The sequence below is a fragment of the Armigeres subalbatus genome, chromosome 2 (assembly GCF_024139115.2).
Source record: "Armigeres subalbatus isolate Guangzhou_Male chromosome 2, GZ_Asu_2, whole genome shotgun sequence".
Classification (NCBI taxonomy): domain Eukaryota; kingdom Metazoa; phylum Arthropoda; class Insecta; order Diptera; family Culicidae; genus Armigeres; species Armigeres subalbatus.
In genome coordinates this window covers 317,727,804-317,751,984 of record NC_085140.1, presented here as the reverse complement: position 1 = coordinate 317,751,984, position 24,181 = coordinate 317,727,804, and the positions used below count along the sequence as shown (strand labels likewise).

Genomic DNA, 24,181 nt, shown 5'->3' with positions numbered 1-24,181 from the left:
CTTTGAGCGGCACACGGTCGCTTTGGCGGAGCCTACTTGGGGATACATGCAGCTTTTTATAGGAATTTAACAGGGCCCACTATCAAGCCCCACCACATCCTAGGCTTCCTAGGACATTCACAACTCGTAGATAGACTGGGGAGGGATCGTCAAGCCCTTGGACATAGTCCCTGCTACCCCCCAACTCATACTAATTGTAGTTAATTTGTAACTAAACTCAATTATTTGGTGCCATTTCAAACCTATCGATGAATATAATAAGTGAACAGCATGATTTAATTTTACGATCGGCACATTAATTTATGCAATGGGGTCGTTCACTAATTACGTGAGTTCAATAGGGGTGAAGGGGGTTTGTTAAAAGATATTTTAGTTACTAGATAAAGATTGTCGCTTCGGTTCCCTTTGTTCTGCTATCCGAAACATGTTGGGTAACCGAACTGTCAAATCGTATGTATTTTTCCTTCATTGACATTTAGCACCTGCCAGCAAAAGATGTTCCGGACAGCGACGACAGCGACAATCTTTATCTTGTAACTAAAATATCTTTTGGTCTGTCTCTTTCTTACTCTAATTTGTATGGTAAAATTTTTAACAGGAGTGGGGAAGGGTGGGTTGGCGGGGCGATTTCCGAAAAACAAAAAATAAATGCTTACGTAATAATTGAATGATCCCAATGCAGTGAATCGTCGAGATCTTTGCAATTAATTTTTAAAAGATAAACATAATGATAATGCAATGTTAGAAAATCGTAACGTGTACATTGAACACTGAGAGGAAATTTGAGGGTTTCTAGCAAAATATCTTGACCATGGGGGAGGTTCCTTCATCAGTGCTGCCACCTGGAAAAGTTTAGTGAAAAAGTAGAACCATGGAAATTTGACATGGCATGCTATAGAAAATGAGAATAAAAATGTCTCTAGAACGTTATAGAATTTTTTTTGTCAAACAATTTTTAGTTTGTGGGGTTAGAAATTCAACAATCTTAAGCATTAACTGCGTATTCGAAAAAATATAAAAATCGAGATATCATGTCTATTTTGTGTGCTTTTGAAATTCTAACCCCGTAAACCAAGATTTTGTTGAGAAACGTCCTTAATTTTTGTTTTAATACAAAAATATACTTCATTTCCTATACCGCATCGTGTGAAATTTCAATGATTCTACTTTTTCTCTCGATGACAGCTGGTGGTCTTCTCCTCCCCTATTAGAATCGATCGAGTCCGCAGCTCTCAGGTTAGGGGTCGTACACTAATTACGTAAGCACTTATGGAGGAGGGAGGGTTTGCCATTTTCTTACGCTCCATAGTCCATATAAACAAAATAATATTTGTATAGGAAAAATCTTACATGGGGGAGGGGGATTGAAAAACCCAGAAAAATTGCTTACGTAATTAGTGTACGGACCCTTAACAGTTAATGTGATTCTATTTCTGTTTATTCATATTTGTTTACAATATTTATTGTATCCATGTGCAGTCCTAATCTAATCTATTTTCTTACCCTGATCTCGCTATCTTTCAGTCACCATCATCATCACTCGCATTTCGCCAATGGCAAAGTCACATCCAACGGAACGATCACATCGCTCTCGTCTGCATCGTCACTTCTCTCCTCATCGTCCTCGTCTTCGGCATTAGAATCGAAGCGAGAACAGCACACTACAGTGACAACCACCAAAACCACAACCATCAAGTCATCCGTGGCTTGCAGTGAATCTCGATCCGAACCGACGTTATCAGTAGTCACGCCGTCGAAACCTGTGACGTCCGGTGTCACCAGTGACGCTACAGTTGCTCCCCTTTACGATAATAGAAGAACCACGTTAGAATCTCGCTTGCCTATCACTACAAAGTCGGGTACGACGAAGAGTGTGCCAGTAGCAATCGAGCAAGCATCAGTTGAACAGCAGCCCAGTGGTGTAGAACAAAAGATGATAATTGCTGAACCGACGACGATGGCGGTCAACGGGGGAGACGTTGGGGATTGCGTTGTGGGCATGGTGACGAGGAGTGCAGCCAGCAGGAAAAATGGCCATCATCATTATCCGATTGAGAATAAGGAGAATGTGAACGGAACCGATCCGGTCGTGGAAGTTATGCCGGCCAAGACACAAGTCAAAGATGGAAACTACTTTCTTCAGGTGCTCAAAAACGAACAGAATAGACTACTTACAATGGCAGCGAACATTGAGAGGGACGTTGATCAGTTGAAGGTAAGTCGATGCATTAGGCCGGATAATGTGCGCAAACAATTCGATGGTGCTTACTCTCTATCAGCACTTGTAATTGGATTTGATGATACGAAAGATGGTGAATCATCGGTTTCGTTTCACTTTTATTTTAGGCTGATGGTGTGGAGATCAGTGAAGAAGTGGCCGGTTATGTGCTAGTGGCTGCCGGCAAGGCGCGACTTCTATGTTCCCAAAAGATGAAGCAGTTTGAAGGTAGGTGGACATTGTTTTCGTGCGATGAACTGAATATTTTTTAGATGAATTTTTGTTATTGATAATCATACAAACGAATTCCTTCTTAATCCAATCATTCGAAAACATACAGTTCAATATAATAAATATAATAATCGGGATATGGCAGAAATGAATACCAATGAAACACATTTTCCTTAATTCAGGCATTGCTCGCATTAAAGCAGTTTGTTCAGTTCGGACGGTGCTTTATTAACTGAGGCGGTGTCGCAGAAGAGAACCTAATTTATTGAAGCAAAAACTTCTATAACATATTTGTAAATTAGATTAAAATTTCGAACATCTCGATTTCATCCGCGAGGAAACTGGTTAGTCCATACTAATTTGCAAAATAGCAGAGCACCAAAGAAATCCGGATTGACTGGCTACCTACCTAAAACTATACGTTGAAAAGGCAGATTTTAACTGGAAGGCTTCGTGCGGAATGAGAATCGCATGTTTGGCTTCAATCGTAATAATGGATTCAGACAGAGTCGCGATGATGATGATAATACAGAACTTTTTTGGATCGCATCCAAATTTGTGTTCGGCCGCATCCATACGGTCTTCCGCTTGGGTGCCATTTGTTGCCAATTTTCTGTACCTACCTTTTGCATGCTCATTCTCTCTTTAGTAGGTTGTGAAACTGGTGGCACGAACATCGCTTTCCAACAATATTTTTCACTAGTCGTTACCTTTGTCACTGACGGTATTTTGGGGTATTATTATCTCATGTGAAACATTGAATTTTTGGGAATTCATTTTTTTGAAGGCGGTTTAATGCCTGTAATCGCATAACTGTCCCATATGACTTTTCATCATTTATTAGTTTTGATGACCAATGGTTATATTTTTGTTTATATTTGTATGCTTTTAAATAAAACTGTGTTATTTATTCTAAAAATTTCGAAAAAAAAATACAAAGTCGATTTGTCCCATCTTGAAAGTAACCGAATTTGAGTCCCATTGTGAAAGTAACCGTATAATATGTGTGTGTGTGTATCTTCAATCTAACCCCCACTGTCCGGCAGTGGTATTATGGAAGAAAGCTGTATTTAATAAAGTCAGCTTTAGCCCGGGAGTTAGAAGGTGTTAGCTCTACTGCAGCTCCAGTGACCCATTTCAGACTGCCTGGTAACTCACGTCCAGTCCGAGGTCACTTTCACTTGCAATAAGCCCCGCCTGTTTATGCTACCATTATCAATTGGATAATGGATCCATAAATAAACTTCCGGATTTTTAAATCCAGCGCGTATATAGTTTTTGAATCATATTAAAACATATTGAAACAATCTCACCAAATTGATCCAATTCCGTATAAATGAACTGAGGATGAGCAGATTACAACTAGTGTCCACGAACAAACCACTACTCTTCCAGCGCTATTCCGATCAATTCTTTATTGATCCATATTTTCCTGGTATTTTCACAAATTCATATATGTTTTCACCAAATTCATCCCCGTATTCAAACTACACAAACGATTTCGCGCACTCAAATAAGAATACACTTGAGAAAAAGTCACCAAACTCGTAAATCTCAAACTTCAGATAACTTAAACTTTTTTCTTCTAGTACAAATGCAAAAAATACACATCAGCCGAATCTATTTCTTGCGGAAACGAACAAAAACCGTGACAGCAAATTTAAAAGCAACCGTCCGCGCGCATGGCTTGCTGCGATCTCCCTGTGAAAGTAACCGTATAATATGTCCCATAAACACGAATGTTAACTGACTCTGGTTCAGGAAGGTTTTCTTTTCTTGATTTTATTATGACAAAATTTTTTAGAACTACTATCTTGGCCAGGCTCGGTCATACCAAATTGAGATTGAATGGAGTAGAAAACTCATTGGATATTATTTATTAAAATATTACTAAACACTTGATCTACCAGAATTCTATGCAAACACGTTGCGACAATGTCACATTATCTTTTGTGGATATACTAATTTAGCATTAAAGTGTATCTGTTTTATTCATCAGTTATCTCCAATTCTTAATTTTCACTCGGTTGCGTGACTAAATTAGTAGATGAATACGTCAAATAAATAGCAAATACATATACTGCCGTCATAAGCATATTTGTTCCATGTTTGCTGGGATTCCCTATATACATGGGACAAAAATGCGTATAACGGCAGTATATGTCAATATTAAACATAATACTATGTTTATAAGAAACGATTGAAGAATTATGCATGGAAGAAAATTTTCGTCTGAAGTCACACTTGGATTGGTTAGAACTGTTGTTAACATATGGTGATACTGGTAGAAACTTTTATGCTAATTCAATATTTAGCATTGGCATGGCAGTAAGGTAGACAGGTGCTTTCTCTACTAAGCTACGAAGGACCTCCGTCGACCTCCTCAGCTTAGCGGGTACTGATGAAAACAAATTCCCAGCACCAGGAACGTAATCGAACTAAGTACCGGTTAAGCAACGCCGAGGCTCCGATCTGCTAGTAATGAATATATGATGATTCATAATAAATTCGAGAATTTTGTAGAACAACAACTTATGAATAAAACAATAATTTTAAGCACATAAATGCTTGAAACACACTAAAATATGGTCAGAATCTAATCGACATTTATCGCAATATTCATAGGACTTTTAGAGCATACCAAAAGCTTTCGTTTAGAGGTTGGTGTGATGATTTTCGACGTTCATATTTCGTGTTAGATTTTTTTGATACTTTGGAAATAGCTCAAAAACGCAAAATTGACTTGAGTCACCTCTAAATTTCATCAGCATTAGCTGAAAATTTGTCGGAAAGGCTTATTCTAGCATAAGAATTGTAATATTGTCAGTATTCTTTCGAAGCACTGTTTCTGTATATCAATTATAGCAAATATTTGAAAATAACTCCCTGTTTAAAAAAAAAAATTAAAATGTTTTTATTGTGCTAGTGAGCGTTCATTTAGAACCTAACTCGAAGTAGCTTAGCAGCTCTTTATTGTCAAAATTTCAACGACCAGAAGGTGTCAAGCCCTTGAAATCCAAATGGGTGTTCCGGTTGAAAAAGAATTGACCTTTCTTGTCAATTTTTTTTATTTGCTCAATCAATACTTTGGCCTACTTAAGGTCAATTTTCCCAAAGAACCCATACTATTTGAAGCCTCTAACTATTTTTTAAATCGAAAACAAAAACCGAAAAGTGCTGCACGTGTGAACCGGCCTGAAAAATTCATTCAATGTTCGTTCAAAATCGGGCCAATCTTCAAAAAAAAACAGCACTTTTTCGATTTTTGTTTTCGATATTAATAATAGTAATAGGGCTTCAAAAAAATATGGATTCTTTGGGAAAGATTGATCTTAAATAAGCTTGGCAGAATCGACTGAGATAATAAAACGAATTTTGAAGGGAAAGGTCAATTATCTTGGTTAAGCGGTACGAAACAAAGCAAGGCCCAGTCGTGAAACGTTTCCTGCAATGTCCAGACATCGACTGTAAAGAAACTTTTACTACTGTGGCCCGTTTGGCAATATTTCGTGTAATAGGGTAAAGTGGGGCAAGACAGCCAACGTTGATTATGATTTAAGTGAGTATTATATTCACATTATTATTACGAGGGATGGTTAACAATAATGTAAAAGGGCTATAAACAGAAAAACGCATTTTGACAACCTCACTTGTTTTTGAAATATTGATGTTAAGGTGGTGTGGTTGAAATTCGAATTTTCCTTTTTTTAAACTTTATTAATGTGTTTTTTAACGTTACATTAAGTTCAACACGGCATTCGGATTTTCTTATAATTTAGTATTTATATAATTTAAGATTTGAAAGATTTGTGGTTGAAATTAGAATTTTCCTTTCTTTTAAACTTTATTAACGTGTTTTTTTTTAACGCTACATTAAGTTCAACAAGGCATTTGAATTTTCTTATAATTTAGTATTAAAATTACTAATTTTTCAGCACAAATTGATATTTACTAAGGCTTTAATATGTATAACTATTAGACTGGCCCAGAAAAAAAAGTTGTCGGATTCCACTGGGCACCCCCCACGATTGTGTCTTTTGGTGAGAAAATCAATCTCCCAAAATTTCAGCTCGATCGCTTGTTGCATAAGCTGGCGTATTTGATTTAAAGTTTGTATGGGGGTTTCAGTCAAAATGTATAGGAAAATACACCTCCGTCACTCATTTGATCTGGAAATTTGTTCTGATTGCTGGATTGAGCTCAGAATTGCAAAAAGGGCAGTTGATATGTTACAGAACAATTTCACAGAACATACGATGATCAAATGAACTTTTATATAGTTTTCGGCTGATGCAATTCGATAAATAAATCCAAAATTACACAATCCAGCTCCTACTAAATCAGCCAAAAGCCAAGTAAAAGTTCATTTAATCATCGTAAAATGTTATGTGAAATTGTTCTTAGCATACCAACTGACCTTTTTGCAATTCTGAGCTCAATCGAGCAATCATAACAAATTTTCAGATCAAACGAGTGACGGAGGTGATAGCATTCTTCATTAACTGTAAACAGTAGGTACACGTAAAAAAAAACCTTATATGTTATGGCAAAAAACCATTCGAAAATACTTATACTCTTCATTATGCCACCTAATGAATGATCCCATATCAAAAGGCTAATAACATTCATAAGTTAATGAAAAGTATAAGTTTCCGAGTGTATGTGACTAATGTGATGTATAAGTTTTTTCTTATACATGTCATTAAGCGCCTGCTTTGGCAAAAATGTATTAGAAATATTAATAATAAACAACATTAATTTTTTTTACGTGTGCCTAATTTTGTTCATGTCGAATGCTGGTGGGAATCAAATCGAAACACAATATCGATATATTTTTTACCAACACAATGACCATTATTTGACCCTTAGGGGCAAGCCAGAGTAAACGCGACGTGCGATGCGACGCGACGCGACAGTACAATTTGACAGCCTGTTGATAATAAGGTACACTGGGGGAAGTGGAAAAAAGGGGTAAGTGTAAAAATCGACTCGAAAAATTGGAATTGTACATATTTTACAATTTTTACCACACCATAACATTGTGCAAGAATATATTTTGATGTACATACTAATACTATATTGAAATTTGTATAATACATACACTAACATGGTTAACGCTTGAACTGTCATTTTAGGTTTCGCGAGAAGTTGATTTTTCCGTTCATAAAAGCAAATTTTATTTGCAACAATTGTCCCTTTTTCAAGTAAATTTATTTCACAGGTGACTATTACAATACAATTAAACTAATCCCATTCAATTTGTAGTGGTTTGTACCATGAAAGCAAATAATTCAAAGATTTTACACTTACCCCTGGTATCAAACACTGCAGGGGAAGTGGAAAATGTTCTGATCACGCAATTTTTTTCCTTCCCTCCAGGGTTTATTTTGATAGCTGTGAATCTTAATATGTTCCTTTTTTTTATCATTGTGATTTCAGTGGTGATTAGACTAATGTACATAAGAAAACACCTGATTAATCCACCTATCGGTATTAATGCCTTTCACATGTTTAACATATGAAAAAAAGTATGAGAAAGAAGAAAATAGCACCGGTAGGTGAATATATTCCATAATTCACATTCATTTATATTTATAGCAAGTTTTGCAATTGAATGCAATTTTTTATGCGAACAAATTGGTTAAGAACAAGTTCTTAAAAATAGGAGATAATTTTGTACGTGTTTTGCACACACAGACATCATCAAATCGTTAAACTAAGTTGATTAGTTTATAAACCTGTAAGCCCTGTTTTCCTAATAAAAAGTTCATCTTTGGGGCGAATATATAGATTTTACGTACACTTAATGTTCGAGAAGGCAAAACCAGCCATCCACTAGCTATTACGAGAATTCCTTGGGGACCTATTCCGTTAAGCCAATGAAATTATTCAACAAAAGATACTCAGAGCAATTATCGTTTTGATTTTAGTTATATGTAACTTCTCATCACAATTGGAGGTCAAGGTAACATGGGTTTTCCACTTACCCCATCCCACTGGGTTAAGTGGAAAAACAACTCCTAATTTTTAAATTTTTTTCATAAATTTCAAGCAACCAAAATGGTATGAATTACCGCACAATTGGTGCAAAATTGACTGTTTTTGATAGCCCATTTTGATTGAATGCATTTAGATCATTTAAATTGGTTTTACACTAATTCGAACATGCACTATCGATTTTTCCTTTTCCACTTCCCCAGTGTACCTTAATTGTTATTCTTTTACGTGAGTCGCATCGCTCGTCGCGTTTACTCTGGCTTGCCCCTTAGGCACGCAGTAATTGATCTGCCGCAGCTCCCAAACGTTTAGAAAAGTGACATTTGTCCATCAAATCTGTCCTAGAAAGCTACCTTTTCCTAAACATTGCATTGGTATAGACCAGACCTGTGAAGTGACTAGGAATTAGCCCGGAAGATTACCGAATGTGTTCCTTCGAAAGGTCCGGAACACTATGGGGAATGGTCTAAAAATAAAGGAAATTCTAAAACATCGAACCACCAAGAGTCAAAGAAAATTCACCTTAGAAGTTTGCCTTCAAAATCAGAAACTTGCCTCCGTGTATGCCTTTGCAGATGCTTTTTTTTTTGAAAAACACTTCATGGCTACCCTAAGGAAATAACCTAGGACGAATTCAAAGGCTTTAATGGGTCAAAGCGTGGTGCTATATTGGTTTTACTTTTACAATGCTGTGGAACCCGATTTAAAAATAAACTAGCTAATTTGAAATTGCCAACTTGGAACCAGTGGTGGAAATACTCGATTCATGAGTAAGAAAAGAGTGTAATTGGGAGTTAAAATCACGGTCGCGAGTATTTGTGATTACTTCGAATACAATGGATAAATTTGACTTGACATAAACACAATAACAATAAACAATTGTGTTCTTGCTCGAACATCAGTGAGAAACATATTCCGATATTGTTTTATGACTGTAATGGCAAATGGCAAATTAACTCGAATGACTCCGCGAAGCTTCACGAACATTTTCGGGGTTCTTTTTTTTGTTTTCTCTGCGAGTAGTAGGTAGGCAAGGAAAAGGCAAAACAAATGTTCGCGAGTCTTTTGCAGTGCCTACTTCTCGTTTTGTGAGTAAGGTTCGCAGATTTCCACCACTGCTTGGAACCATTCAGACGCCCAGACGGGTAATGGCTATAATTTATTTCGGGAATCCGAAAAGTCATCAATACGGAACGAAACAATAACATGAGCATGAGCATGAGCAGGATAGCCGTACAATTCGTAGTTGCTACTCCGTGATTGATTAGAACTTGCGAAATTGCACAGGGAACCAATTGAATGGAGCTTGGGCTTAGCTATCATTCTCAATGTTCAAATTTCGGAAATTCAATGCATTTTACTAAGTCAATTACGGCGCCGGCCACGTCCTTACGGTCATCAAGGGAAGGAAGGATTATTAGTTCATCTCTCGTTGCTACTAGAGACCGAGTATACCTCTGCATCTCCACGATAGTCTTAGGATAGGATATTGTGTTAGTATGAAGGGATATATTATCTGGATTCACTTTGGTAAGTGATGCGATATATGAATGAGAATTAGAAGTACTAGAGTAATGAGAAAGTATTAAAGTGAATTCTAATGGGATTCGTTTTTTACAATTAGAATTTAAATGCTTTTGGATTCTAATACCACGCATACGTCTACCACACTATCGCTACCCGCACATCAACCTCACACATTCTTACTTGTATGAGGCCTGCACGAGCATAGCGACCGTATACAGCATTCGTATGCGGGTACAAATGAATACCAATCTATTTTTACATTTTATTTACTGCTACTAAGTAACAGGCAGCTTTTTTATAACAATTCTATATTTAGAATCATACTTGATAGCATTGAGAATTGGATTTGCAAAGAGATTGAGTTATATGATTAACGAAATTATCTAATAGGAAATTGGAAAGCGCCAGGGATCAAACCCTTAATCTCCTGCTTATGAGGCAGAAGCAAGGCCACCAAGCACCCCCAAATACGGAACTAAACAATAACAATAATAAACTACGTAATGTCTGCTTCGGATTTTGATTTTTTAACTGAACAATTGCATCACATGATTGATGCAATGTTCAAAGCAAATACCATACCTGAAGCTGTTCAGGTTGGTATAAAGTACACACAAAAAACTGTTATCGGACTCCGTTTTAATGGATCCAAATAATTGTGTGAAAGTTTTAAATTGGATTGCCCGCTCTGTAAAGGGTAAGGAAGATGAATTATTCAACTTCCTAACCGTTCATAATGTGCATATTGCCATTATAACTGAAACTTAGTTAAAACCAGGACTCTCCATTAAAAGAGATCCAAATTATTTTATCTACAGAAATGATCGTCTTGACAGCGCCTGTGCTGGGGTCGCCATTGCTATTAATAGACGTATCAAACATAAATTATTTTCTTTCGTTCGAAACCAAAGTTTTTGAAACCTTTGGAGTTTCTGTTGAAACAAACTTTGGACAATTTTCCTTCATTGCAGCCTACTTGCCTTTTCAATGCAATGGGCAGCAAAAGAATTTGTTGAAAGCTGATCTTCAAATTCTAACTCGTAACAAATCTAAATTCTTCGTAATTGGTGACTTCAATGCAAACACCGTTCATGGAATAATGCTCAAAGCAATTCCAATGGTAAAATTTTATTTGAAGATTGTTCTGCAGGATATTATACTATTCAATATCCCAATAGCCCAACTTGTTTTTCATTCACTCGAAATCCTTCGACAATTGATTTGGTTTTAACGGATTCAAGTCAGCTGTGTGGTCAATTGGTAACTCATGCTGACTTTTGACTCTGATCACCTTCCTGTGACATTTGAAATCTCACAATAAGCCATTTATAATCCAATCACCTCTGCTTTTAATTATCATAGAGCTGATTGGGACGTATATATTTAAAACAAATATCAATAGGAATTTTAATTTTGATATTCCTATGGACACCTTAAAGTGATATTGACAATGCGCTCGTATCTTTGACAAATTTAATTGTCGAAGCCAGAGGCATTGCAATTCCGAAAATGTGAAGTTAAATTCAACTCCATTATTATTGACGACGATCTTCAGCTACTAATCCGTCTTAAAAATGTGAGAAGAAGGCAATACTAAAGAACTCGCGATCCCGCGTTGAAAGTTATTTGGCGTGATTTGCAAAATGAAATTAAAAAACGTTTCGCTATTCTGAGAAATACCAACTTTGGGAATAATGTCTCGAAGTTGGATCCCAGTTCGAAACCCTTTTGGAAATTAACGAAAATTTTTAAAAATCTCAAAATCCAAATCCAGCGCTTAAAGAGGGAGAAATTTTTTTATTAACAAATGGGGAAAAGGCTCAAAAACTTGCTCAGCAGTTCGAGAGTGCCCATAATTTTAGTCTAGGTCTCACTAGTCCAATGAAGGATCAGGTTACACGGAGCTTTCATTCAGCTCATTCAAGAGAATATTTCGACCCTTCGTTGGGAACTAATTTGGATGAAGTGAGATCTATTACTAGAAAATTTAAAAATATGAAAGCCCCAGGTGATGATGATATTTTCTACATACTTAGCAAAAAACTTCTTGAGAGCTCTTTATCCTTTTTGGTTAATTTATTTAACAACTGTTTTCAATTGGCATACTTCCCAGATAAATGGAAAAACGCCAAAGTTGTTCCAATTTTGAAGCCGGACAAAAATCCAGCTTAGGCTTCTAGTTATCGCCCAATCAAACTGGTTATATCAATGTACTAAATGTACTGGTTATATCAATGTACTCAAGCAGTCTTCCTGGTGTTGAAATGAAAAATCCAATACGGTATTGCTGAAGTTCGGATTTGCAAGATTAAAGAGATTATGAATCCTCATCAGCGTTAAGCATTTTGTGGATTCAATAAGCAAACTGTTTGAAAAGATTATTTTTAAATAGAATGATGGTTCATATTAATGACAATTCTATTTTTGCTGATGAGCAATTTGGTTTTCGCCATGGGCATTCATCCACTCATCAGTTATTAAGAGTAACGAATTTAATTCGGCTCAACAAATCTGAAGGATATTCGACTGGAGTTGCTCTTCTTGATATAGAGAAAGCAGTGACCGTGTTTGGCATGAAGGTTTGATTATAAAATTGATGAATTTTAATTTTCCTCTGTACATTATTAAATTGATCCAAAATAAATAATTTATCCGATTGCTCACTGCAGGTAAACCATCAGAATTCCAAATCTGATAGATTACCTGTAAGGGCTGTCGTCCCCCAAGGCAGCATACTGAGGCCCATATTGTATAACATTTTTACTTCTGACTTACCCGATTTACCACCAGGGTGTAAAAAATCTTTGTTTGCAGATGACACGAGCCTTTCAGTCAAAGGGAGAAGCCTTCGTGTCATTTGTAGTAGATTGCAAAAAAGTTTTGATATTTTTTCCACTTACTTGTTAAAATGGAAAATTTCCCCGAATGCTTCCAAAACTCAGCTTATAATTTTCCCACATAAGCCGAGAGCTTCTTATTTGAAACCTTCTAGCAGACATTTTTTCTTTTCCTGTTCGGGTGTGCCACTGCGACCAATTATTAGATCTATTGTAGCGTTTCTAGCAGACATATTGTCACTATGATTCTGAAGTTGCCTCCGTGGTATTGTACCATTGAACTTAATAGAATTTCTAATATTGAGACATTGCAACAAATGTCCAACAAAATAATTTCCAATTTTAGACAAAAATCGTTGCAATCTTCTATTGCAACGATTAGCTCCTTGTACCCTTAGTATAAATTAGGTTAAGTTTAGGTTAAGTAGAAAACATTGTAATTCCTACATGGTTCAATTCAACCAGAGGAAATATCCTAACTGCCAGAGGAGGCTATTGACATGTATTAATAATAACTAAAACTGTAACATAGCAAATAAGGATGATAGTGTTTAAGAAAACACGGAACACCTAGTCTAAGAGATGAATGCATGTATTAGAAAATTAGAAAATAAAATTAGTTAAAGAAAAATAAAAGAAGGGCATGTCCCGAAGGATACCATCTGGTAAGCCTACATCAGGAACCGTCTGCAAACTGGTTATATCAATGTACTCAAGCAGTCTCCCTGGTGTTGAAATGAAAAATTCAATGCGGTATTGTTGAAGTTCGGATTTGCAAGATTAAAGAGATTATGAATCCTCATCAGCGTTAAGCATTTTTGTGGATGCAAATTGGACGTCGGATTAAGAAAATATTCTTTAATTTTGCAAATCCGAACTTCAACAATATCGCATTGAATTTTTCATTTCAACACCAGGGAGTTATTATTATTGTTATAACACATCTGTGTTTTGTTTTGAAAGTGTTCGGATCGACCGTATCGTGGCAAACAGTAACGGTATCTACTTCATCAAGTGAACTGGAATATGTTGCCCTTAGATCTGCTGTTAGTGGAGCGATTTAGTTGGGCGGACTCCTGGAATATCTAATCGGCAAATTTAAGACTAAATCAATCCCAATGTATGGAGATAATATTGGCTGTATCGTACTGGGAAAACAATTTTTCTATTAAAAATTGTATTCAATGACTTCATGAAGATATCAGCTTCTTGATCTGCGCTTCCTAAAGTTTGATTTTAACGGTTCCATATCATTGTTTCCCTTTCTTTCCCTTGATCTTTTTCAAAAATTTAATTAGGAAGGAATCACTTTTATTAAAAAAAAAGCAAAAGGAATTCGTGGAACAACTTTCTCAGAAATTCTTAGAAGTACTTACGGAACAATTCTTAGAAGAGTTCGCTTTGGGATTCTTGGAAGAATCCGCGTTGAAGAATTCTCAAAGCAATCCGTGGATAAAATTTATTGTTGGCTACACCGGCAGAAGTATCTGCCTCTGAGATCCACAACGTTGGGGGATACCTTTACGTGGTATGTTACGAGGTAAGATTTACCACGGTAACATTGCCAGCTTCAGGCAAATCCTGACCCAACGAATACCTTCCCGAATTTTCAATTCCGTGCGGCGCTAAGTCGGTGCCTTCGCGTTAAATTCCTCACTCTAATTACGGTGAAGAAGGGCATAGCGGGGTAATCCTCATGCTTCTGTTATTTCAAATAAAAATAAACCAAAAAATATCGTCACATCTGACTCTTTTATCAAATGGTTTTGTTGTTTGTATTCGTTATCACATGCGACGCGATTGCCAAGCAATTCTGGTGTTATCGAAAATTTTAACACATTACGACATCAGCGCCATGCGAAATGTGATAAGTGGATTCGTAAGCAGAGCCAGTCATTTCGGTTTTTTGGAAACTTTACTGCTGAGATGAGAAGTGAGTGCTAATTTTTATTGATATGTCACATGTCTCATCCCGGATTACTCTGCAAATTTGGAGGTGCATTTTTTATGACGTTTATTTCATTGCAATCCGTTTTAATGTATTGTCGTCATATGACTGATATGTGACATTTTTTAATTTTTTTGAGTCAGCTAATGCGTGTACAATGTACCATATGCATAGTTGATTCGACCTTCTCTCCGAGCTTGTGAGTCGAGATGTTTGTTATCTTGATGTTTATTACTCTCACGATATGGCCGGCATTTCACTGCATATCAACATTCGGGAATTCTTCCCAGATTTAATTTGTTCTGTTATCGTAATAATTCTAACCTATTCTAACCATTCTAACCAATTTCAATTCTGCAAGTATTTCTCTAAAGCACATTTACAAATTATGTCACATTAAAAAATCCCTTTTTAAATCGATATTCGAAACTTTGCTAAACAAGTTCGAAATTTAAATTATAGAAGTTATAAAAATGTCATAACGTTTCTGCCCGTTGTTAAATAGAATTCATGAAACACATTTTCAATTCAATCTCAATCAAATGGATTGCTTCAAATTTTAATGTACACAAGATTTTGTATGACAGTTTATATTATTTTCAATGGCTTTCGACACGATTTTCATTTAATGTATTATACTTTCAGGTCTGTGTTATAAAAATCTAAACCAATCACCGGAGGAGAAATTTCAAACGACGTGCGAGGATTTGCGCGGATTCTGGGATATGGTGATGTTGCAGGTTAATGATGTAGACGCGTCTTTTAGTGAGATTGATTCGTTCCGGAGAAATGGATGGAAGGTGAGTATCATTATTATGGAAGGTTTGAAAAGAAGATTCGCAATTTAATTCTTCCACTAAAATACTTTTATTCTTTCATAATACGAGTTAGTACTATTTTCATCGATATCCACTTCCATTCCAATTTCCATTTCCATTCCAATTTTCGGATTGGAAATTGTCTCGACTTCCCTGGGCATAAAAGTATCATCGTGTTAGCCTCATGATATACAAATGCAAAAATTGGCTTAGAAACCAAAGTTGCGAGGCGGCTCTGTCCCAGTGTGGGGATGTAATTCCAATAAGAAGAAGAAGAAGTACTAAGTGGAACTAACTCTTATACCATAAGTGAAGGCATTCTATTGAAATATTATCTAAATATTTATCTAATTATTACGTTCTAGAAACCCGCACCAAAAAGTCCCACACCGCAAGTACGCAGCACCGCTCGGAGTACCAAGCTCACGAAGCGACCCTTCAAGTCACCGGCCACAGCGTCAACGACCAACGGTAGCAGTAACCAGGCCGACGGCAGTTCGGCAGCCGATGCGAAGAAAGCTGCGGCAGCTGCAGCCGCTGCCAAACGTGAAGCCCAGCGGAAACAGCTGATGGAGTTGAAACGGAAACAGAAACTCGCCAACAGCCAACAGAATGTGGAAATATTCGTTCCTGGAGCCGTTGCCAATGGGACGTCATCGGCGGTGAATACGGCAGCTGCTGACACAAACGGTGCATCGGTGCCACCTCTAGTGGACGCGAGCTGATCCCGCGCTCCCGATGCTTGACCTTTACTGGACTCAACCGGACCAGAGCCGGATGTTACGTAGATTATCGTTTGTTTGTAATTATAGAGGAAGATTTTTCGTTATCTTGGACATTGGTATAGGCGCTAAATCATATGTGTACACGTACGGCTCGAACCCTGCACATGGGACACGCATTCACTCATGCTAACACACATAACCATTAGTAGTAGAAATAGTAGTAGAGATGACACACGTGGATCGACTGACTGATTAACAAGACGACACTAAGAGAGATTGGAAAATTCCGGAATGAATGAGAATTCGAGACAAATGTGGGGTGAAATATTGAGCAAGCGAGCGAGCTTTTCGAAAGTGAAAAATGAGGTAAACACGAAACTGAAATGCATCAAATGTGATTTTACGAGAAATGACAAACTTTTTATATGTTGAATAAACTTATTATTAGTTAGCTGGTATTACGATACAACAATAAAACAATGCGAAGAAATAAGGCATAATAAAACATATTTATTTAGTTATAAGAGTCATGAATCAAAGCTTAAATGTAGTCGAAATTCACGTTTAATGCGACAAGTAGAAAGATCAGTAGTCGAAAGGACGAGATTTGCATATTTTTCTATTATCTTTTACGCGAAAGAGAGGAGATCTACATCGAAATTTGCGTGCGAAACGTGGATTGTGTATTCTGAAAGGTTCCCACGGTGAACGGAATTGCTTCTTTTTTCTTGGTAGAACATAGGTTGGTAAGCAATTTCACGATCGCCGTTCACCTCCACTAACACTTTTATTATCCAGCTACTATTTATACTAAACTAAGAAAGTAGATCGTTTTGAATTATTTAGAAGGACCTTTATTCTTTCACCTTTAACATTACTAACTTCCTTGTTTTATCATTTGCACCACGATTAGTTTGCACTTGTGGTAATCTTTTGAATCACAGCATTTCATTTTTATTTTTGTTGAAACCACCACTCGGAAAAAATAAAGAATCCAAGAAATCTGATGGATAATCTAAGGCATCAGTTTAAATTTTCAACCCACGAGGAAAGGATTTTCCGAAATTTGGGTGGGTTAAAATTTACCAAGAGGGCAATTGTAAAGTAACCACTGCACATTGACGCACTTTCGCCTTTATCTACGGAAAAGAAGATTTGAGGGAAACTAACAAATTGGATAGGATTTCAAGCAAACATGTGCTTTAATGATCAGTGTATTACATGGTAGCCAATCACTTTATATCGCGCAATAGAAATGTCGAAGAATAATTAACCAAACTGATCACCACCTGAGAGAAAAAGATTTTTTTGTCTTTATTAGCGAGACTTTCAGCCCTAGGCTGGCTCGTCTTCTAAGAGAAAAGGAAGGGCTTCGATGCAGTGATTCGTTCGAATGCTTACTCCATTTAATTTAAATTCGTAAACAGAAATGGCAATCTTATCTCGTTTGAAATTTTCGTAAATATATTATATTAGGTACACTTATAAATGACGTGCGTGTATAGAAAGTGATCGGCTACCAGCAGGTACTCCTCATTGTTTCGTCTAAATCAGATTAATTTTTTTTTCAAATTCTTTTTCCAATATCGTGCTGTTGTATGTTTCTGGAAACTATTTACCGTGTTAAGTTTTTTTTTAATATTTTTCTGTTGTTTTTTTTAATTTGTCTAGAATTCTCGGCATTTTTCCACCCAGTGATAGCTTTTTAGAATCCATCGATCAATTCTGTCGACTCCCGAACATTCCTACAGATTATTGTTTGGCCGTTTAATCACACCAATTTTTATGTAATGAATAATGAGTGCCTTTTGATCATTGATCGCGTACAAAGTAGTACAAACTATTGATATTTTGTGTTTTTCTTTCTCGTTTTGTTCCTAACTCTCGAATATTGAGTAGTTTGTACTGAGTTTGGTTTGGAGAAATGTCGGGTTCAATCTGCTACTCATTTAATTTTGTTTTCTATACCCTACTTAAAAGAGAAATTTGCTCACGCTTAAAAAAGAAGATACATTTTTAAAATAAACCGTTCTATGGTTAATCATTGCATTGGATTCACCTGTAAAAATATATAAACAATGCTTTCTTATGGAAATTCGAGTTTACACGCGTAGTGAATTATATTGAAGTTCTATACAAGTCTAAGCAAAGTTTTCATATTACATAAAAAAAAGTTAATAATACTACTCTCAAAATCAACTACACAAACACTCTGTATATTGTATCTATATTGACTTCAACTGATAACAACTAGACTCACAATGTAGTTTGAACGATCTGATGTAAAACTGAACGATGTCAGAAAATCACCACACACGATGGGACAAACGCTTCAGAATCCTTAAAATGGTTGCCCCAAATAGCCGGATCAGTCTTCACCTTGCGTTTTCGTTGGCACATATTTGATTCACTGAGAAAGTAATGAACATGTCGATTTTAAAACTTTTTGCATGCAGCATGGAATCAAATTAAGAACACTACAATGGAATTTGCTGGTTTGATGCCATATGTGACTCTGAAATCGTGAGGTGATTCATTTATTGAATTCTGTCTGGACGTTCCACTTTTAATATCTAAGCCACGCCAAGACTAACAGGTGTATCTTCGATGTGTGTTAGCTGTTGAGACAAAGATCTAGATCGTTGATGAATGTGAGAAATTAATAAAATGTGTAACTTTGAAACACCATGCTAAATGCAAAGCAAATAATTGTACGATTGATCAATTTCTTCGAAACTCCATGATTTTTATGGCCTGCGCAATACATAAAAGTCTTCTCCATTCAGCTCGGTCCATGGCTGCACTTCGCCAACCACGCAGTCTGCGGAGGGTCCGCAAATCGTTATGCACCTGATCGATCCACCACATTTTCACCGGATTACTGTCCGACATTCTGGCTACGTGCCGGCCCACCGCAGTATTCCGATTTTCGCGGTGTGAACGATGGATGGTTCTCCCAACAGCTGATGCAACTCGTTGTTCATTCGCCTCCTCCACGTACCGTTCGCCATCTGCATCCCACCATAGATGGTACGCAGCACTTTCCTTTCGAAAACTCCCAGTGCGCGTTGGTCCTTCACGAGCATCGTCCAGATCTCGTGTCCGTAGAGTACTACCGGTCTAATAAGTGTTTTGTAGATTGTCAGTTTGGTACGGCAGCGAACTCTATTCGATCGGAACGTTTTGCGGAGTGCCATGATGCGTCTCCGAATTTCTTTTGGTATCGTTATTGGCGGTCACCAGTGAGCCCATGTACATGAATTCTTCAACCACCTCGATTTCGTCACCACCGATAGAAACTCGTGGTGGGTGGCTTACATTGACCTCTCTTGAGCCTCTTCCTTCCTTCCTGTACTTCGTCTTAGACGAGTTGATGACTAGTCCATGACTAGTTTCAGTTTGATGTAGTCGTAGATTTCAGTCAATGTCGTCGGCGAAACCAAATAACTGGACGGACTTCGTGAAAATCGTACCACTTGTGTCAATCCCTGCTCTTCGTATTACTCCCTCTAAAGCGATGTTGAATAGCAGACTCGAAAACCCAACACCTTGCCGTAACCCTCTGCGTGTTTCGAAGGGACTCGAGAATGCACCTGAAACTCGAACTACGCACATCACCCGATCCCATGGGCGTAGCCAGGGTTTCCAGAAGGGGGGGCCTTCTAAATTGTAGTTTTATAGTAGTTTTATAAAAACACATGAATATTAACACATGAAACCAAATCGAAACAATAATGATTAAAACAATAATGGATTTAAAAAATTTTAGGAATAAGAATATTCCGTGGAAATTCCGCAGAATTGCCAGTAAACATTCCTGAGAATTTCACGAAAAATTTCCATAAAATTTTCCGTGAATTGTTTCGAATAATTTCTTGTGAAAATTTCAAAGAATTTCTCCAGGAATTCCACCGGAAATTTATACAGAAATTATACCGAAAATGAAATTAACAATGGAATTTTCGGAGGAATTCCTAGATTAATTCGCAATGAAATCCTGAAAGAATTCCGGTGGAAACTTCAAGATTTCCACTGGTAGATCCTACAGGAGTTCCACCGGTATTTCGACCAAGAATTTAGACTTCTTCAGGAATTTTCGGAGGAATTCCTAGATTAATTCGCAATGAAATCCTGAAAGAATTCCGGTGGAAACTTCAAGATTTCCACTGGTAGATCCTACAGGAGTTCCACCGGTATTTCGACCAAGAATTTAGACTTCTTCAGGAATTTTCGGAGGAATTCCTAGATTAATTCGCAATGAAATCCTGAAAGAATTCCGGTGGAAACTTCAACATTTCCACTGGTAGATCCTACAGGAGTTCCACCGGTATTTCGACCAAGAATTTAGACTTCTTCAGGAATTTATATAGATTTTCCACCAGAAGCTCCTCCGAGAATTTCTCTGCGAGCTCCTCAGGGAATTCTCCGGGAGGTCCTCTGATGATGATGATGGTCCAGCTGCAAACCCCAACAAAGGTTTCAGCTAGACGAGATTTGTCTATAAGATGAATTCTCTTGTTTCCGAGAATGCTTCTGGTAGTTTCCTCGGGGTTCCTTTGAAAATTCTCCCGGGAGTTTCTTCAGAAATTCTTCCAGAAAATTCATTCGAGAGTTCCTCCGGGAATTCCACCAGCAATTCATCCGGGAGTTTCTCAGAAAATTCCTCCGGGAGTTCCACCAGAAGCTATTCCAGGAAATAATTCAGGCTTTTTTCAGGAAATCATTTAGGCTTTCTTCAGAAATTAAGCTGGAAATTCCTCCCGAAATTCTTCCGATAGTTTCTCTGGGAGCTCATCCGGGAGGTCCTCTAGGAATTCTTCTAGGAGTTCTTCCTGAGTTTCCTCCGGAAGTTCTTACGGGAGATCTTACGGGAGCTCCTCCGGCAGTTCCTTCAGGAATTCCTCCGGGAGATCCACCAGCAGTTTCTACGAGAATCCCTCCGGGAGTTTCACCGTCAGTTTCTCCGGGTGTTTCTCTGAAAAGGAACTCCCAGAGTAATTTCCGGAGGAACTCCCGGGGGATTTTCTATGGGAATTTCCGGAGAAATTATCAGAGGAATTCTCGGAGGAACTGCCGGTGGAATATCTGGAGGAATTTATTGAAGAACTACAAGAAGAATTTCCGGAGGAAATCCTGGAGGAACTCTCGTAAGAATTCTAGGATGAACTCCCAAAGGAACTTCCGTAAGAATTCTTAAAAGAACCTCCCGGAGGAATTCCCGTAAGAACTCCCAGAGAAATTCTCCGAGAAACTTCTGGAGGAATTTGTAGATAAATGCCTAAAGAAATGCTAAATGAATTCCTGGAAGAAATGCTTATTGAATTCCCGAAGGAACTACTGGTGGAACTTCAGAGAAACATCCGGTGGAATACCCTAGAGGAAGAGAAAAAATATTTCTGAAGGAACTTCCGAAATCCCATTTCCCGTGAAATTCCTCCCAAATATCGTCCAGGAATTCCCTGTAAAGTTCCTGGAGGTATTACCGGAGAATTTCTTGGAAAAACTCCTGTAAGAACTCCCGGAGAAACTCAAACCAGCACTTCCGGATTAATTCCCACATGGAAAACCTGAAATAATTCTTAGAGAAGTTCCTAAAGGAATTTTCGAAAAAATATCTGAAGGAATTCCCAGAAAAATACCAGGAGAAATTAATGCAGAAATTCCCAGATGAAATCCTGAAAGTATTCTCAGATGAATTGCTGAAGAAAATCCCTGCGGATTGTTCCGATAAAATTTTTGGAAGAACTCTTGGCAGATATCCGAGTAAATTCCGAGTGAAATCCGGAAGGAGTTCTAGTACACTTCCGCGGAAAATCTCCCGTAGAAATTCCTGAAGGAATTCCTGGAGAAGTACCTGAAGAAACTCCCGAAGAAATAGCTGTAAGAATTTCTGGGGAAATACTTGGACGAATTCCAGGAGAAATTCATGAAGATATTTCTAGAGGATTTCTTGAAGGATATTCTGAAGTAAGGTACACTGGGGGAAGTGGAAAAGGAAAAATCGATAGTGCATGTTTGAATTGGTGTAAAACCAGTTTAAAAGATCTAAATGCGTTAAATCAAAATGGGCTATCAAAAACAGTCAATTTTGCACCAACTGTGCGTTAATTCATACCATTTTGGTCGCTTGAAATTTATGGAAATAGATTTTAAACTCAGGAGTTGTTTTTCCACTTACCCTAGTGGGATGGGGTAAGTCGAAAACCCATGTTACCTTGACCTTCAATAGTGATGAGTAGTTACATATAACTCAAATCAATACGATAATTGCTCTGAGTATCTTTTGTGGAATAATTTCATTACCTTAACGGAAAAGATCCTCAAGGAAATCTCGTAATAGCTAGGGGAGGGCTGGTTTTGCCTTCTCGAACACTAAGTGTACGTAAAATCTTTATGTTCGCCCCAAAGATGAACTTTTTAAAGGAAAAATGGGACTTACAGGGTTATAGACCAATCAACTTAGTTTAACGAATTGAGATGATGTCTGTATGTGCGTATTTGTATGTATGTGTGTGCGCAAAGCACGTACAAAATTATCAGCTATTCTTAAGCACTTGTCCTTAACCAATTTGTTCGCAAAAAAATTGCATTCAACGGCGAAACTTGTTATGAATAAAAATTAATGTGAATTATACAATATATTTACCTATCAGTGCTATTTTTAACTTTTTCATACATTTTTTTTCATATGTAAAACATGTGAAAAATATCAATACCGATAGGTGGATTAATAAGGCATTTTCTCATTTATATCAGTCCAATCACCACTGGAATCGCAATGATAACAAAGAAGGAACCTATTAAGATTCACAGCTATCGAAATAAACCCTGGAGGGAGGAAAACATTGCGTAATTAGAACATTATCTACTTCCCCGCAGTGTTTGATACCTGGGGTAAGTGTAAAATCTTTGAATAATTTGCTTTCTTGGTACAAACCATTACCAATTGAATGGGATTAGTTTAATTGTATTTTAATGGTCACATGTGATATAAATTCACTGGAAAAAGGGACAATTTGTGCAAATAAGAATTGATTTTATGAATGCAAAAAATAACTTTTCGCGAAACCTAAAATTACAGTTCAAGTGTTAACCGTGTTAGTGTATGTATTATACAAACTTCAACATAGTATTAGTGTGAACATCAAAGTATATTCTTGCATAATGTTATGATGTGGTAAAAAGTGTAAAGTATGTACAATTCCAATTTTTCGAGTCGCTTTTTACACTTACCCCCTTTTCCACTTCCCCCAGTGTACCTTAATTGCGAAAAGAATTCCAGATTGGAATGCTAGATGATTTCGCTATTGAATGTTTGGAGGTATTCCCGGAAAATTTCCTGGAAGTAATCCTGGAGGAATTAAAGGAAGAGTTCCGAGAGGAATGCCCGGAGAAGTTCCTAGAAGAATTTCCGAAGGAATTTCTTATAGATTTACAAGTGAAATATTGGAGCGAAATCGGAGGATATCCGTCATAAATTTTTAAGAAACTTCTGGTAGAATTTTGGAAGAAATTCGTATGTATTCTTGACCGAACTCTCGAATGCATGCCTGAAGGAAATGCCGGATTTTTCCTGAAGAAAGAATAGCCGAAGAAATATCTAGAAGTAAATCTTGAAGAGAAGAAAAGAAATCTTCAAGGAATTTCCTCGTGAATTTCCTAAAACAAAATTTAGTGGGGGGTTTCTAGATAATTACAATTACATGAGAAGGATTTTCGAACGATTTTCAGAGGAATTTGTGGATAACTTTCCGGAGGAATTCAGAAGTTCCCAGGGAAGCTTCTAGAAGGATTTCAAGGAGAATTTTTGAGCCCGAAATGTTTCGAGTTGTTTTGAACTTTCATATATTATGGATCCTGGATGCCCTAATAAGTTTTGG

The 24,181-nt window shown here is 37.2% G+C and overlaps 1 protein-coding gene across 1 annotated transcript in view; it reads left to right on the top strand.

Moving 5' to 3' along the window:
* The window catches only part of LOC134212641 (uncharacterized), a 149,070-nt gene extending 132,264 nt beyond the window's left edge, over window positions 1-16,806 (top strand). The window contains exons 5-8 of the mRNA XM_062690668.1: window positions 1,525-2,215; window positions 2,347-2,446; window positions 15,404-15,558; window positions 15,942-16,806. Coding sequence (XP_062546652.1) covers window positions 1,525-2,215; window positions 2,347-2,446; window positions 15,404-15,558; window positions 15,942-16,301 — 1,306 coding nt within the window. The 3' untranslated portion in view covers window positions 16,302-16,806. The remainder of the gene's footprint in view (window positions 1-1,524; window positions 2,216-2,346; window positions 2,447-15,403; window positions 15,559-15,941) is intronic.
* Window positions 16,807-24,181: the final 7,375 nt, after the last annotated feature.